The 16,897-nt window shown below is 42.1% G+C and overlaps 2 gene segments (V, D, J or C); both read left to right on the top strand.

Moving 5' to 3' along the window:
- Positions 1-8,355: 8,355 nt before the first annotated feature.
- Positions 8,356-8,976, top strand: LOC118239821. The segment is given in 2 exon segments: positions 8,356-8,401; positions 8,483-8,976. Coding segments are annotated over 2 exon segments (540 nt in total).
- Positions 8,977-12,448: 3,472 nt separating this feature from the next.
- On the top strand, positions 12,449-16,433 carry LOC113831717. The segment is given in 3 exon segments: positions 12,449-12,494; positions 12,592-12,924; positions 16,123-16,433. Coding segments are annotated over 3 exon segments (690 nt in total).
- The last annotated feature ends 464 nt before the right edge of the window (positions 16,434-16,897 follow it).

Genomic DNA, 16,897 nt, shown 5'->3' with positions numbered 1-16,897 from the left:
AGAGCTAGGAGGACATACAACCTTGGAACTGGAGATGAGGTAACAGACTCCTCTCCTTCATGAGGCACATACACTCTTTATTGCCTTTCCTAACAGATATTATACAGAAAGCACAATGAAAATAAATTAATGCTGCTAAAATATTTATTACAAATACAATATGAGTAACATTTTAATGAAATCATGGTCCTCACTACTTCTGTCAGACATTTGCAACATTACCTGCTGAGCCAAGGGCTCACACACAACAGAGCTTGAGATAAAGAAGGAAGATATGCAAATAAAGCCTCCCTCTGCTCAGGAAAACCAGCTGTGACCTTACCAGGCAGTTCAAGCAGAGGACTCTAACCCTGTCTTCCCATTCAGTGAACAGCACTGAAAACACGACAATCAACATGGGGTTGGGGCTGCTCTGGGTTTTCTTTGTTGTGCTTTTAAAAGTAGATAACACGGGATGCTGAGTGTGTGCGGAGACATGAGTGAGAGAGACAGTAGACTTTGTGACAGTTTCTTCATCAGGATCCTCTCTGTTTGCAGGTGTCCACTGTGAGGTGCAGCTGCTTGAGTCTGGTAGAGGATTAGTGAAGCCTCAGTGGTCATTGAAACTCTCCTGTGCAACCTCTGGATTCACCTTCAGTAATGCTGCCATGAAATGGGTCCGCCAGGCTCCAGGAAAGGGGCTGGAGTGGGTTGCTCCCATAGGCACTAAAGTTATAATTATGGAACCTATTACGTGGATTCAGTGAAAGACAGATTCACCATCTCCAGAGATGATTCAAAAAGCATTGCAAATGAACAGCCTGAGAACTGAGGACACTGCCACTTATTACTGTACAAGGGACACAATGAGGAGTCTTCAGTGTGAGCCCAGAGAAAAATCTCCCTGACAGAATCCCATAGCCAAAAGGAGGCACTCAACACACATTAGGCCCAGGTTCAGACATAATTGATTTTTTTTTATCTTGGTGCTCTCTCCACCTGCTGGTTTTCTGGGGGATCCTTTTATAATTATACACTTTAGGAATTGATAATGCCTCTAACAATCACAAATTCTGTTTTGACTAACATACTTTTTTGTTTGTTTATCCAGACAGGGTTTCTCTGCATTTTTTGGAGCCTGGCCTTGAACTTACAGATATCTGCCTGCCTCTGTCAATAGAGTGCTTGGATTAAAGGCATGCGTCACCAATGCCAGGCTTGACTAACATTTTTAAAACAATATGTCACCTATTCCTACCTGAACAAATGCAGAAAGTGTTTACGAGGGAAGAATGATTCTCTGTGGGCACCAGTTTCAGTGCCAACCTCCATTGACTTCTTTTTTTTAATGAAGAAAAACAAAGACAACCTGTGTCAATACATTATTTTGCAACTTGGCCCCTTCTCAGATAACATTTCAGACAGAGCAATGGGATTCCACACTGGGACTGTAAGAGACCAGTTCATGTCATCAGGATGCCTGCGTACTCACTTCCCTGTTTCCTGAAGCTTGATTGTCTTTGTAACCTAGACATCAGCGACTGTATGGTGCAAAATGCCCTCCATGCTTCTAATGTACAAACATAAACTTTTTTGTTAAATGCAATGAGGCCAAATTATGACTTCTCTTGATTTTTGACTCTGTTAAAACTTTTACATGTCTGATTCCAAATTTTTCTTTCTTTGTATGCTTTTGTTGTGTGTGTTTGAGTGTGTGTGTGTGTGTGGTGTGTGTGTGTGAGAGAGAGAGAGAGAGAGAGACAGAGAGAGACAGAGAGAGAGAGACAGAGAGAGAGACAGAGAGAGACAGAGAGAGAGACTGTGTGACTGTGTGATTGGGTTGCTTAATTTGGAGAAAACACATAAGTCTTTGCTGCAGAAAGGCTGAATGTTAGGAATAGAAACAATACTTCCATTGATAACATGGCTTCAATCTGACTACTTTAATTAAAACAATAATAAAAAGTAATAATACAGTGTGTGACATGAAAAATAAAAGACCCAGAGACAGATAGTGGGGTTTAAGTTTCAAGTTAAAGATCAGAGAAGCAAAACAGCTGGCCACTCCCTATGCTCAAACTGTTCCAGACTTCACTGATACTCAGATTCACTCCAACTCTGATGGTCTTCTCAACTTGGCCAAACAATAATCCTGACACTGAATGACCCTACCATAGATATCTGTCAAATCCTGGAATTAGAAGCATGAACTCTGATTCACTGTGTTGTTGCTAGGGGTGACTTTGGACTCAGAGATCCATCTCCTAATCCTGAGTCCTGGGATTAAATGTGTGTGCCACCACTGTAGAGTTTCTAGAGCTAACTAGTGAGGCTGGCTTTGTAAAATGCTTACCAGTGGCTATATTAGATCAAAAACAATATATCACCACAACAGTTGATAGTGGGATTCTCTGTGTGTATAGATTTATTTATTTATTCGTTCATTCATTCCATTCACTTGTTTGTTGGTTTAGTAACTCTGAACAACACTAAGTAGTAATATAAACAAAACCCTGTGGTGAGAAAACCCAATTTGCTCCCCATCTGACCTGGGTCTACTCAAATACATGAGCACTCTCAGGTTAAGCGTTGATTGGAATTTCTTGCCAACACTCAGGGTTATTTACTCTCATACGTCATCATTATCCCTCCTTATCCTCTGGGCCTTTTCCCAAAGATCACATGATACTCAGGAAGTGTCTCTTGCACCAAGTAATGGTGGACAGAAATTCCTTGACCTCCAAGGCCTAGTTCTGCCCTGTATTTTTTGGTGCAACATGAAGTGTCAACACCATCATGAATTCTTTTTTCCAAACTTAACCAGTGTCAGATTAGAAAGGAAATAAGGGTTCCCTTATCTGTGAATTCTGGGAAAACAGCAACAGAAAGACTAAGACTGATATAATTGTTGGGTTGTTGTTAATTTTGAACCATCTGGACCTATGCAAGGTTCATAGTATTACTTCATATGGGACAGGATGCATTTCTCAAGAATAGACAAAGCTTCTATCCCCCACAGAACTTCATCTTATGGCTCCCCTGATGCATCCCAGTTACAATAGATTCCAAGGACAGCATCCATAACCTGTGCAGGATATCTGAGAGAGTACAATCCTGCCAATACACATTTCAGAGCAATCTCTACATGGGAGTGAGATTAATCAACTGGATGCAAAGTTCTGTCAAAGTAAACAAAAAGGGACATAGCCCATTATTACATCAAGTTCATAAAATCAACAGCATTGCTAAATATGTTTGTCATGAGACAGCACAAAGGGAGAGCAACGATAAGTTAGTTATGCAGAGCCTGGGGAGTAAGTGCAGAGGGGCCAGAAAGGGTGTTTCCTGACTCTACTCAGAGTTGGTTCCTCTCAGTTAACCACATACAAGGCCCAGGAGACCATCTCCTATGGCAGTTAGAACCCTCCCCTAGAAGGACACAAGATCAGTTAGTTATTATAATCTATGCCACTCTCCTGGGATTGCTACAATAACAGAAATGACCCAGTTCAAAGACTGTCTCACTCACTATAAAGACAATTTCTCTCATAGTGGAATCAGTTTCTGTATAGGAAAAGTAGGACCTGCAAGGGTCCATAGAAGATGGGGTTCTAGAGCATAGAGAAGTGTACAAGGTCTCACATATATCTGTTTTCCTGAGACCTGTGTACCTCAGTAACAGACCTGAGTCATTATCTACTACTTAATGAATACCTTTCATCATCATCATATATCCTACCAGAGTTTGTTTCCTCTGGAACAACCTCTGACCTCAGTTCTCATCATTGATGGGAGCCGCTCACATTAAACTAAGCTGAGGCTCAGCCTGCAGCTCCCATGCCCATTGGGGACAGTTGTAGGAAAAATGTCTGTCCCAGTTTTCCTGACTTTTTCTTCTGTGTTTTTCATAGAATCTTAAAGATTAAAAGAGTCCTGGTTAAACTGGGGATATGTCTGCTAAGTCAAAATATTAATAATCCGTAGAAGAACTATTTATGATTTTATTCCGTTCCTCCGTCTTGAGCCAGTTCGCAGACACTGACAGATAGATTTCCTGCTGAGCACTGAACTCTAGGACTCAGTGCCCTGGTCTCTGTGAGGTGAGTTGTCTTTCATCCTGATAATTGCCCACATGCAACTGAACCTTGCCTCAGGAAAGTTCTGCTCCAGGTGTCCTCTATCCAGGAGCCCCCACACTAACCCTACCTCACAGCAAAGGAGAAAATAGTTTCTTATTTTCCCATCATCACCTCATTATCAGTAGAAATCAAACATTTTCACTGAACAGTATTTGTGTGGGAAGAGCTTTCATTCACAAAACATGTGTTTAACATCTACATAATTTCATGCCTGAATCTGTGGACAACCGGGAAGCCCATTCATAAACTGCACACATCCATCATTAAGTAACTCCTTGCTCATGGTGAAAAGATGGAAGAGTTCTCATTTGCAGTAGAGAAAGACTCAACACCTTTGAATCTCTGCACTACCCCCTGTGCTCTGCAGACAGCTTAGCTTCAGCCAAACAGTTGACAAAGACACATTGTGCTTAGTGGCTTGTGGTATTGTGAAAGATCTCTGAAGAGGTAGACTCTGGCCCCACAAGAGACTTGTGAAAGTTTGTTATTGACATTTATATTAAAAATAGTGACAAGAAGAAATCAAGTGTCACTTACACAAAATGAAAATACTACAAGACAATATGATTTCTGTGGTGATAACAAGTGAAAGCTTTCCACATGACAGAATAGATAGATGGCAGGTCAAGCAGTTCATGTGTGTGTTGAAATGTTTAACAGAGTAAGGAATCAATGCAATTTGAGAAAATGTATTAATATATTTTTCCAAAGAATTTTTTCATTAATTTAAATTAGAAACAAGCCTGCTTCACAGTCAATCCCTCTCCCTCTTCCTCAACTCCTCTCAAAACTCACCCCCATATGCTCCCCAGGGAGGATGAGGCCCTCCATGGGTGATCCCCAAAGTCTGTCATATCATCCTGGGCAGTGGCTAGCCCCGCCCCATCTGTCCCCTTGTGTCCAGGCTGAGAGAGCATCCCTCCATGTAGAATGGGCTCCTAAAGTCCTTTCTCACAACAGGATAAATACTGATCTACAGCCAGAGGCCCCTCAGAGTTCATAGGCCTCCTCATTGACATCCATGTTCAGGGGTCAGGGTCAGTCCTGTGCTGGCCTCCCAGACATTAGTCTGGGGTCCATGGGCTCCCCCTTGTTCAGGTCGGCTGTTTCTGTGGGTTTCACCAGCCTGGTCTTGTCCCCTTTGCTCTTTACTCCTCCCTCTCAGCAACTAGATTACAGTTGTGGGGTTCAGTGTTTAGCGGTGGATGTCTGCCTCTGCTTCCATCAGCCACTGGATGAAGGCTCTAGGATAGCATATAAGATAGTTATCAGTCTCATTATAGCAGAAGGGAATTTAGGGTAGCCTTTCCACTATTGCTTAGATTGTCAATTGGTGTTGTCCTTGTTGATCTCTGGAAATCTCCCTAGTGCCAAATCTCTCCTTGAAACTATAATAGCTCCCTATGCTATGGTATCTCTCATCATGCTCTCCTCTATTCTTCCCACAACTCAACCTGCCTGCTCCCCCATTTCCTCCTCTCCCCTCCTCTACTCTCTCTCTCAATCTCCCAGCTTTCTCTCCCCTACCCTCATGCTCCCAATTAGCTCAGGAGATTCTATCCCCTTCCCCTTTTCTGGGGGTGAGGGGTAGGGCGTGGGGGTGGGGCAAGCATTCTTCTCTTACAGTCCTCCTTGTGTCCTAGCTTCTCTGTCAGTGTGGATTGTAGCCTGGTAATCCTTTGATCTGTCTAAAATTCATTTATGAGTAAGTACATATTATGTTTTTCTTTTTGTGACTGGGTTACCTCACTCAGGATGGTTTCTTCTAGTTCCATTCATTTGCCTGCGATTTTCAAGGTTCCATTGCTCTTTTTCTGCTGAGTGGTACTCCATTGTATAAATCTATCACATTTTCTGTATCCATTCTTCCGATGAGGGGCACCTAGGTTGCTTGCAGGTTCTGGCCATTATAAACAATGCTGTTATGAACATAAATGAACATAGGTCCTTGTTGTATGAATGTGCATTATTTGGGTATATGCCCAAGAGAGAAATTGCTGGAGCTTGGGTAGACTGATTCCCATTTTCTTGAGAAACCACCATACTGATTTCCAAAGTGGTCTTACAAGTTTGCACTCCCACCAGCAATGGAGCAGTGTTCCTTTTTCTCCATATCCTCTCCAGCATAGACTGTCATTGGTGGTTTTGATTTTAGCCATTCTGGCTGGTGTAAGATGGTATCTCAGAGTTGTTTTGAGTTGCATTTCCCTGATGGCTAAGATGTTGAGCTCTTTCTTAAGTCTCTTTCAGCGACTTTAGATTCCTCTGTTGAGAAATAATCTATTTAGTTCTGTACCCTACTTATTAATTTCATTGTTTGATGTTTTGGTGGCTAGCATCTTGAGTTCACTGTATATTTTGGAAATCAGCCCTCTCAGATGTGGGTTTGTTACAATAAATCTTTCTGCCAAATGTCGCCTGAGCCCCACTGCCACGTGTGAGCTTTATGCCAGCTGCCTGCCCGAGTTAGGCCCAAATGAATACACAGAAACTTGTATTAGGTTCAAAGCTGCTTGGCCAATGACTAGGATTCTCATCTGTTAGTTCAGTCTCAATTATCATAAATCTATATATTTTATAAGACTTATCTTATCGGACGCCTTATTGGGGTCCCTCCTTGCCGGTGGATTACATCCTGCCGCTGGAGGAGGAGTGGAGGGGGAAAAAAGGCCCCTCCTGTTTCTCCTTCGCTTAAATATGAGTCTCCTTGCCATGTCACTTCCTGCCTGGATCAGCACTTCTCTACTACATTTCCCAGAATCCTCTTTGACTCCTAGTCCTGCCTAACTTGCCGTTTCATTGGCCAAACAGTATTTTATTTAACAATCGATAAGATAAACATATACAGTACATTCCCCATCAGAGTTTGGTGAAGATATTTTTCCCATTCCATGGGCTGTGGTTTTGTCTTAATAACTGTGTCCTTTGCCTTACAGAGCTTCTCAGTTTCAGGAGAGAAATTTATTAATTATCTTTCTCAATGTCTGTTTGCTGGTATTATGTTCATGAAGTAGTCTCCTGTACCAATTTGTTCAAGGGTATCTCCCACTTTCTCTTCTAAGGTGTTCACTGTGGCTGGATTTATGTTGAGATCTTTGATTCATTTGGAATTAAATTTTGTGCATGGTGATAGATATGGATCGATCTGCAATCGTCTAATGGCCAAATTCAGTTATGCCAGCACCATTTGTTGAAGATGCTTTCTTTTTTCCATTGCATAAATTTAGCTTCTTTGTCAAAAACTGTCAAGAACTAAATTTTAAACAGGCCAGGATGGAGGGAACCAACAAGACTGAAGTTGTGACAAGTTAATTGCTAGCAATCCAAATTATTGAACTCAGGATGATAAGAATATAAAAATTGTAAGGACAGCAGGGGGCACAATAGAGCCATTAATCAGAGGAAATCAGATGGAAATCTGATGAGTTTTGCAGGGAACTCCAGAGCCTCTGTGCACTCCCTTCTTAAAGTCTATTAGCTGAACAACATCTGCTACAGTTGATATGTGAAGTCTACAATTTTACACACAGTTAACAATCAATGTTAAATATTACATACATTTTCCCCTTAATTTTAAAATATTTATGTATTTTTTATTTTTGTAAAACTTTTTCATACATTGTATTCTGATGAGATTCCATGTCCAATTCCTCTTAGTTGTTTTCCATATTCCTACAAGAAACCCACAACTTTTCTTTTTCTCAATAGAAAGGAAATTAATGAACAAATACAAAAGGATTAAAGAAAAGAAAAAAAGCCACCAGGAGCATACACCTAAAATATGCTGAAACAGAAAAATATAAATAGCTTATATATGAAAGAAGAGTGAAAAATTCTACCCATTTAGGAATTGATTAAATTCCCATGGACAATTCTCATCATTGCAATCACCACCTGTGTATCTATTTTGTCATGAAAATGAACTAATGAATCTGGTGGGATTCTATTGTAAATGGAGAGATTAGGCCATGATGTTATAACCACAATGTCTACACATGTCTCAGGAATGACTGCTTCCTCAGACAGGATGAGGATTTGGACCTCAGCATCCTGCTGACTGACCCAGGTCTCCTCCACCTCCTTCTTCTCCAGCTGGACTTGGTCCTTATCTAAGAAGCACCCTTCTCCTGAATATGCAAATCATGTGAGTCTATGTGGTAAATACAGGGATGTCCACACCACCAACAACATATGATCAGTGTCCTCTCCACAGTCACTGAGCACACAGGTCCTCACCATGGGATGGAGCTGGATCATCCTCTTCCTCGTGACAGGAGTTACAGGTAAGGGCTCCAAGTTCCAGACATGAGGAGGGGCCATGCACTCAGGTGACAGTGACATCCACTCTGCCTTTGTCCCCACAGGTGTCCACTCCCAGGTCCAGCTGCCGCAGTCTGAGGCTGAGCTGGTGAAGCCTGGGTCCTCAGTGAAGTTGTCCTGCAAGACTTCTGGCTACACCTTCACTAGCTATCTTATGAGCTGGGTGAAACAGAAGCCTGGACAGAGTCTGGAGTGGATTGGATGGATTTATCCTGGAAATGGTAATACAAAGTATAATCAGAAGTTCCAGGGCAAGGCCACACTGACTGTAGACAAATCCTCCAGCACAGCCTACATGGAGCTCAGCAGCCTGACATCTGAGGATTCTGCTGTCTATTACTGTGCGAAAGACACAGTGTTGCAACCACATCCTGAGTGTGTCAGAAACCCTGGAGGAGCAGGAAGCTGCCCTGGGACTGTGATGATAGAGAAGATCAGCCTGGAGTCTTACTTAAAAATAAACATACTGAGTGTCCCTTTGGCTGTTAGTTCACACAGTCCTACTAATATCTCAAAATCACAACTCTGCATGAGGTGAATCTGATTTAGGATGCCCCAGTGTACAGCATACCTTGACAATCTCTTCTCTAGTGACCGCCTCTGTTGACTTGTTTCTTCATTAATAAAATAATAAAAGTAAAAAGTGTGATTCTGCATTATAGTAAAAATATCTCTGGACAATCTTCTACTGGGATTTTTGTTAGTGTTGATTTTAATAAACCAGTATATGAATCATAGTTATAATAAACTCTTGCTGTGTAACCAAGCAGAATTTCCAGTCTCTTCAAATGTGAGCTATGTATCAAAATGCAACATCACCACCACATAACTATAAATCCTATTAGTTGTTCAATAGTATTATTACATTACTTTTCACAAAATGTTTTAATCAAATCAATGTATGTGCATGTTCGTTGAGGGAGGTTCTGAGGTCATAGAGTATTCATTGGTCCCACATTTATTTGATTCCCAATATCAATCACCTCTCCCACAGTCTCAAGCCTTTATAGACCATGGACCTGTACTGATGCACCATTAACTCTCAGAGGCCATTAGATACCACGTGCTCAATTTGTTCTGCAGAGTGTTTGGAATTTGGCCTGGTAGAGTACTTGTAGACACCGTCCACCAGTTGTGCTGTCTGTCAATTCAGTTCATCATTAGTGGTCATAGCTACATCTAGGTACAACAACACCAAGGAACAGACTGGGTTTCATGGATCCTTGAAATATTTACTCAAAAGAACATAGATAATGAAGACAGAAGGCAGTCATAGTTTGGGCATTGTGTGTGAGCCCAAAAACAAACTTATAATAGTCAACTCTCCACACCATCAGGCAGCACTGTGAGGCTTTCACAGTATCTGAGTTCATGTGTGTATCGATCAATCTTGATTTCTCTAGAAGACACTGTTTCCTTGGAGTCGTCCTCTGTCTCTGGCTCTTACAATCTCTTCAGTTTTGCATTTTGTTCTTAGAAACAAGACTGGTCTATGGAGTTATAGTGGGGAAGTGAGAGCAATGCAATATCTCACATCCTCCTCAGGACCTCTGGGGCATCTCTGACCTTTGCCTCATAGGGAGTTTTCATGTGCCCATCACAGTGGTCTTCATTTAATCACTCAGGTCGTTTGTGATGAGCACTGTCCACCATGCATTTACCTCTTTTCAAAGACTCAGAAGTTAATATAAACAGAAATCTCATCCATGTTCTTTTCTCTCATCTTTCTGCAGGCACATATCTCACAAAAAACTAGAGCATGATCAGAACAAGCAGTGGGACAACACTAATAACTAAATGAGAATTTCATCGGCGTCACTAATTTTCCATACAATTTTCTGAAATCTATTATTTTTGTAACAATAATACACCATCAGATCCATAAAAACACACCAAAATCTGAACCAAAAAGTTTACCCCAAACTAAAGAAAATCTGAAATACAAAACTATGGATCTATGAACTGTTGATTATCCAAACTTTTTTGTTTTATAATAGCTTCCTAATTTATGTTTCTCTTACTCCATAGTCCACTTTGGATTACTCACAGTATCCCTGATTTGATTGGTTGTGCCATATGGATTCTATATCCTCTGCAGTTATATGATAACTTATGTTTCAGGATCCTTATTTCAATATGACATTATAAATATATATGCATTTATTTCTATTTATTAATTTATTTAACAAACTGTTGTTTAACCTCTTTCCATTCCTCCAAAACCCTGCCCATTTCACCTACCCCCCATCCACTTCTCTTCAGTGGAGGGCATGCCTCCAATGGATATCAACAAAACATGGCATGTCAAGATGATGACACAATTTAGCATGAGGAAGATGGTCACAAAGTCAGCAGATGAGTCACAGACAGCTGCTGCTCACACGTTCATGTGTCCCACAAGAAGACCATGTAAACTACACATCTGGCACATATATGCAGAGACCCTAGGTCAGACCCATTCACACGCTTGGTGGTCAATAAAGTCTGCTGTGTGAGAATTGTCTAATTTCTTTATGCAGCAAGTAGTGCCATGAACTTTCCTCTTATCACTCCTTTCATAGTGTCCCAATGTTTGGATGTGTTGTGCCGTCATTGTAATTGAATGCTAGGAGGTCTCTCCTTTCTTTCTTTATTTCTTCCTTGACCCAGGAGTCAGTCAGGAGGAAGTGGTTTAGTTACCATCCGTTTGTAGGCTTTCTGTTTTTCTGTAGTTGTTGACGTCCAACTTGAATCCATGGTGGTCTGATAGATCCCAGGGAGTTATTTGAATTTTCTTGTTGCCATGGAGACTTGCTGTGTGATGGAGACTGTGGGACAGATGCAAAGGGGAAACAGCAGGGAGGTCCCCGCGTCTGTCTGGAGTTTATTCACTTTGCTATCCACACATAACCGGGCTGACTGAGTGACACCTGTCAGAGAAGTGAATGGTTATCAAAGGACCAAAAGCAGAAAAGATTCCAAATCAGCAGCTCCCTTCATTTAGTTGCTCTAAATGAAGTCACTTTCCTGCAAATGGCACAGAAACAGAAAAGTCATAGTCCATAAGAACTCTTAGCCATAACATTGTTTCTGTAATTAATTAATCACTTAAACAATTACATCACAACTCCCCTTTCTAATCCAGGGGTGACTATTCCAAGGGTCCTCCTCTTGAGATTGATCCCACATCTCCAGGAAAGTCCTGCATCCTCAGAAAATTGGAGAGATGGGAATACATTAAAACCATGGCACTGAAGACCAGGTAACTCATTTCCTTCCTGTGGTAATCACACACAAGGAACCCATATATAGTTTGATGAAAACTAATGGTACAAATGCAAAGGATGTTAACTAACACAGCTCATAAACAAACATATGCCATATATGTAAAAGCATTTTGTGATGTGTTTAGTATTTCACAAGGAATAGCCTCTGTACTGTTAATGTTTATTTAACACACACACACACACACACACACACACACACACACACACACATATATATATATATATATATATATATATATATATATAGTATACTATAAAGAGAATAAAACTTGTGTCTTGTGCATGTTAAACTTTCACACCGTCCTGTCCCAGCCCACTTTCAATGCCGTAATTTAATGTACACTTCAGTATTCATCCATCTTTACATTAGTTCCCCTTGAATTCAAATTGTAATGTTTAATTTTTAAACTTCTATGAACTTACTGTATAATATCTGATAAGATAAGCAGTGAAGAGTTCATGTATAAAATAAAAATAAGTTAAGGATGTTGAATATTTTTATAAACGAATAATATTTTAATGAAATCATGGTTCTCACTGGTTTATTTTCTCTCAGATGTTCACACCTATACCGGCTGCCTCTAAGGCTCACACACACCAGAAAATAAGATATATCAGGAAGATATGCAAATACGGCGTCATCTGCTCATGAAAACCAGCCCTGGCCTCACCCCGCAGGTCAGGCAGAGGACTCTAGCCCTGTCTTCCCATTCAGTGACCAGCACTGAAAACACGACTATCAACATGGGGTTGGGGCTGCACTGGGTTTTCTTTGTTGCTCTTTTAAAAGGTAGATAACACGGGATGCTGAGTGTGTGAGCAGACATGAGTGAGAGAGACGGTAGACTTTGTGACAGTTTCTTCATCAGGATCCTCTCTGTTTGCAGGTGTCCACTGTGAGGTGCAGCTGGTTGAGTCTGGTGGAGGATTGGTGAAGCCTGCAGGGTCACTGAAACTCTCCTGTGCGGCCTCTGGATTCACCTTCAGTAACTATTTCATGAACTGGGTCCGCCAGGCTCCAGGGAAGGGGCTGGAGTGGATTGCTGGCATAGACATTAAAAGTTATAATTATGCAGCCTATTACTCAGATTCAGTGAAAGGCAGATTCACCATCTCCAGAGATGATTCCCGAAGCATGGTTTTCCTGCAAATGAACAACCTGAGAACTGAGGACACGGCCACTTATTACTGTACAGTTGACATAGTGAGGAGTCTGCAGTGTGAGCCCAGACAAAAACCTCCCTGCCGGGTTCCCATGACCAGCAGGGGGCGCGCAGCACACATAAAGCCCAGGTTCAGACATAATTGATTATTTTTTAATGTTTTATCTGGGTGACCTCTCCATTTGCTGGTTTTCCTGGGTGTCCTCTTATCATTATAGACTCAGGAATTGATCAGCGCCTCTAAAAATTATGACTTCTGCTTCGACGAACTTTCTTAAAAAAAAATATGTCACTTAGTCCTCCCTGAAGAAAATGCAGAAAGTGTCTATGAGGGAAGAGTGATTTTCTGTGGTCACCAGGATCAGCTTCTGGGGAAGCTCAGAAACCTCAAGTGGACTTTTCCATCATACTTAAGTTAGGGCAGAAACTCAGCTGGAATAGTCTTAATAATTCTGAGGGAATCAAGTGGAAGGCGAGCCAGGCTCAGTCACACTAAGCACCTTGAATTGTCCAACCCCCTCTCCTCTTCTGGAGGGCTGTACATATGAGGGTAAGAAGTGAAAGAATTGAATTTTAATTAAAATATTTCCATTACTGCATTCATCACTGCATCTTCTGCCCTGTGTTGAATCAGATAATTCTAGTTCTGACCACTGTGTACTTACTACAGAGCTCAGCTGCTCCTCTGGTGCTAAGGAATGGCCTACTCTGAGGTCTGGGCAGTGTCCTTCCTGTGTGCTTGTAATATGGGATAAGTGGGGATCCCTGCAGCTCTTTTTCCTTCTCAGGAACTTTGACTGAAAAGGAGGGTAAGGGCTATGAAGTGCTGACTCCTGTTAGGAAGGCTGTGTGTATGACAGAAACAGCACTCTGGGAGAACAACTGTATGATGGGGACAAACACTAATTTGCATCAAGTATCACCATCCTGTCATAGGGCTACTAGCACAAGTATTAATTATCATATGAGCAGCAAGAGAGCCTTCCTGCCGGAATCTGTGCCATGGGTCAGGCGCCTTGCTTAGAAACAGCTCTTGGATATGGTAACTCCTCAGAGTTCAGCAATGTTCACCAGATAATGGCAGATAGAGAGGAGGTAATTGCATTACAGAGGGAGGGAACCTCCATGTGGCTAAGCTTTTGGGAAAGGCAGCTGGTCCATGGAAGTCTGCAACCTTGATGAGGCAGCAAAGCCTTCCAACAGAGAAGAGTGGGAATCAGTAATGGACAGGAGTGAGGTGCTTCCTAGTACCAAGAATCTTGACAATTATGCAACCAAGAACCAGAGACAGCCACAGCTTGAAGGCAAGACTGCCAGGTCATCACTGTCACACACTCCTTATAGACCAGAACCCTGGATATGCATAACTGTGATTCTAATATATTAAGAAGGACTATGAAGACACTGACTAGGAGCTTCTAATCTCTCCTCATCGATCTCCAAGAGACACAAAACAAACTTCCAAAGAGTGCAATCAGACATTCTGTGCAGTCTTTGGTATGTTAGCTGAGCAGAGGCTCCTGAAAGGAGATGCTCACCTTTCCTATCGTAGGTGTGTGGGCAGATCAGATGGGACATGTATTCTGGCACTTGGGACTCTCGGAATACTCTGGAGCCAAGGAATAGCACAGGTCATAGTAAGCATAGACGCTCACAGCCCTGCTTCAGGGAAGGCTTTCCCGGTGTATCAGCTCTGCTCAGGCAGGAGAGGGCTTCCCCAGCGAAGTTGTTACAGTTCAGCTCTGCTCCCCGGGAGCAACTGTATGGTGAATTAAAATTCTGCTGTACTTATATGTTGGTGCCTAGCCCAACTGACATCAGAGATGCTTCATCCACTAACTTATGGAACCAGATGCAGACCCACTGAGCACCCAACACAAGAGGGGGAGAAAGAAATGTTGAAGCCAGAGGGGTCAAGGACACAACCTGAAAACTCACAGAATCAACTAACTGGGATCATAGTGTCTCACAGAGCCTGAACAGGCAACCAGGGAGCCTGCAAGGAAATGACCAAGGCTCTCTTCATATATGTGATAGCTGTGTACCTTGGTCCTCTTGTTGGACTCCTCACAATAGGAACAGGGGCGGTCTCCAGCTCCTTTGTGGGCTTTGGGGACTCTCCTTGCCATGCTGTGTCTCATTTCTGTGTCAAAAATATGGGTGGTGAATAATCTAACAGAAATTTGATATGCCACATTTTATTGATACTCATGGGTAATGGAAAATATATTGAGTCCCAGTTGAAACTGACTTGACTTTTACCTCCTTCTTCATGTGAATATATCATTCTCAAGTTGTTAACTGGTCTGCGAGTACTACAGTGTTGCCTCGTCTTTCTCTTGACTCCTGTATCAGAGTGTCGCAGGAATCCATGAATGGATATATGAGGGATTACATCTGAGCTCAAGATTCATTGTGCTTCTCTGAGTTCAGGTGTTCTCTCCAAGTTGAAGCCTGATGAAGTTTGCAAAGACCCATTTCTCTCCAAGAGTCTCTTTATTACATGTGGGAACTGGTAGAACTGCGTCCACCATAGAGAAGACTGGCATTGAGAGGGACATTGATGACCATACAGGCCCAACTTAAATCAATCTCTCAAAGAAGCATCAGCATCTCCTGTTAAACAAGAGCCATTTATCCCTGTACATGAGCTCTGTGGGCACTGAGGTTGCAGAGATATATTGCTCAAGGGAACCAGCGCAAGTTGACTGTAAGCAATGACAAACAAATCTGCAGGGGAGACCAGCACCTGCAGGGGGCGCAATGGAGCCAAGAATCCTCAGTAGGGAGATGTGGTCCATGGGCTGGGAACTCTGTATCCTCTGTGGTTTCCTTTCTGGAGTCCACCAGCTGACCTGCACCTGCTGTTGTTGACATGTGATGTTTCCATGCTCACAGTCAAGAGTTTTTGTTAAACTTTTATGGGTGTATATTTTCTTGTTTATTTTATTCAGTTTTATTTACATTTGAAAACTTTTTTACAAATATTCTGATCACTGATTCCCCTCCATCTACTCCTCCTAGATATTTCATGTATCCTGTTCTCCCCAACTCTACATCGTGTCTTTCTCTCTCAAAGATAAAACAAATAAACAAAAAAATTACAAAAGGAAATACCAAACAAAAATATTGACCAAAACAGTCAATATTCTTACGCACAAGCACACACAAAATACAAAAACACAACTTTGTAACCATGAACTCCCATAATTCACTCTGTGCCAACCTTACCTTCTACTTTCCCCCCCCCCCCAGATGTCCTGTCCCAGGTTAGCCTGAAGGAGTCTGGCCCTGGAGTGTTCCCTCCTTCCCAGGACCTCACTCTAACCTGCTCTTTCTCTGGGTTTTCACTGAGCACTTCTGGTATGGGTGTGGGCTGGGTCTGCCATCCCTCAGGCAAGGGTCTCGAGGGGCTTGCAATCATTTATTGGGATGATAACAAGAGGTACAACCCGTCCCTGAAGAGCTGGCTCACAATCTCCAAGGACACCTCCAACAACTGGGTAACCCTCAAGATCACCAGTGTGGACACTGCAGATACTGCCACATACTACTGTGCTCGGTGATCACAATGACACAGCAGTGGTTGATAGCTGTGCCATATTTAAGACTGGTTCTCAACTCTGTGTCTTCCTCCTGCAATTGATGGGGTTGGGAGTTGGCAGACTTTCCTGCTAGCCTCTGGGGTTTCCTCTTTACTCTGAGTTTCAGATCCCTGGCTTCCTGTTATACAAATGAGGCCAGCTTTAAAAATTATTCAGAAATGAGAATCTGTCTGTTGGGTTTTTAAAGAATAAAGGTTTCTGGTCGCTGATCCAGGTAGATCAGGGTTGTTGTTCCACTCAGTCTTAGGCCTCAAATTTACAGGGCAACAGATGCTGAATTATTGTAACATTCATGTTCAGTAAACTCCTGGATGTGGGGAAGACTGACATTTCTAGATAAACTTTTACAAAATGAGTCATTGGCCAAAGTGACTCCATGTAAAACATAAAATATCTCAAGCTATGACCTCAGGTAACTGGTTGCT

This window comes from Cricetulus griseus, unplaced genomic scaffold (assembly GCF_003668045.3).
Source record: "Cricetulus griseus strain 17A/GY unplaced genomic scaffold, alternate assembly CriGri-PICRH-1.0 unplaced_scaffold_56, whole genome shotgun sequence".
In the NCBI taxonomy this organism is placed as follows: Eukaryota; Metazoa; Chordata; class Mammalia; order Rodentia; family Cricetidae; genus Cricetulus; species Cricetulus griseus.
This window is presented reverse-complemented; position numbering and strand designations above follow the sequence as displayed.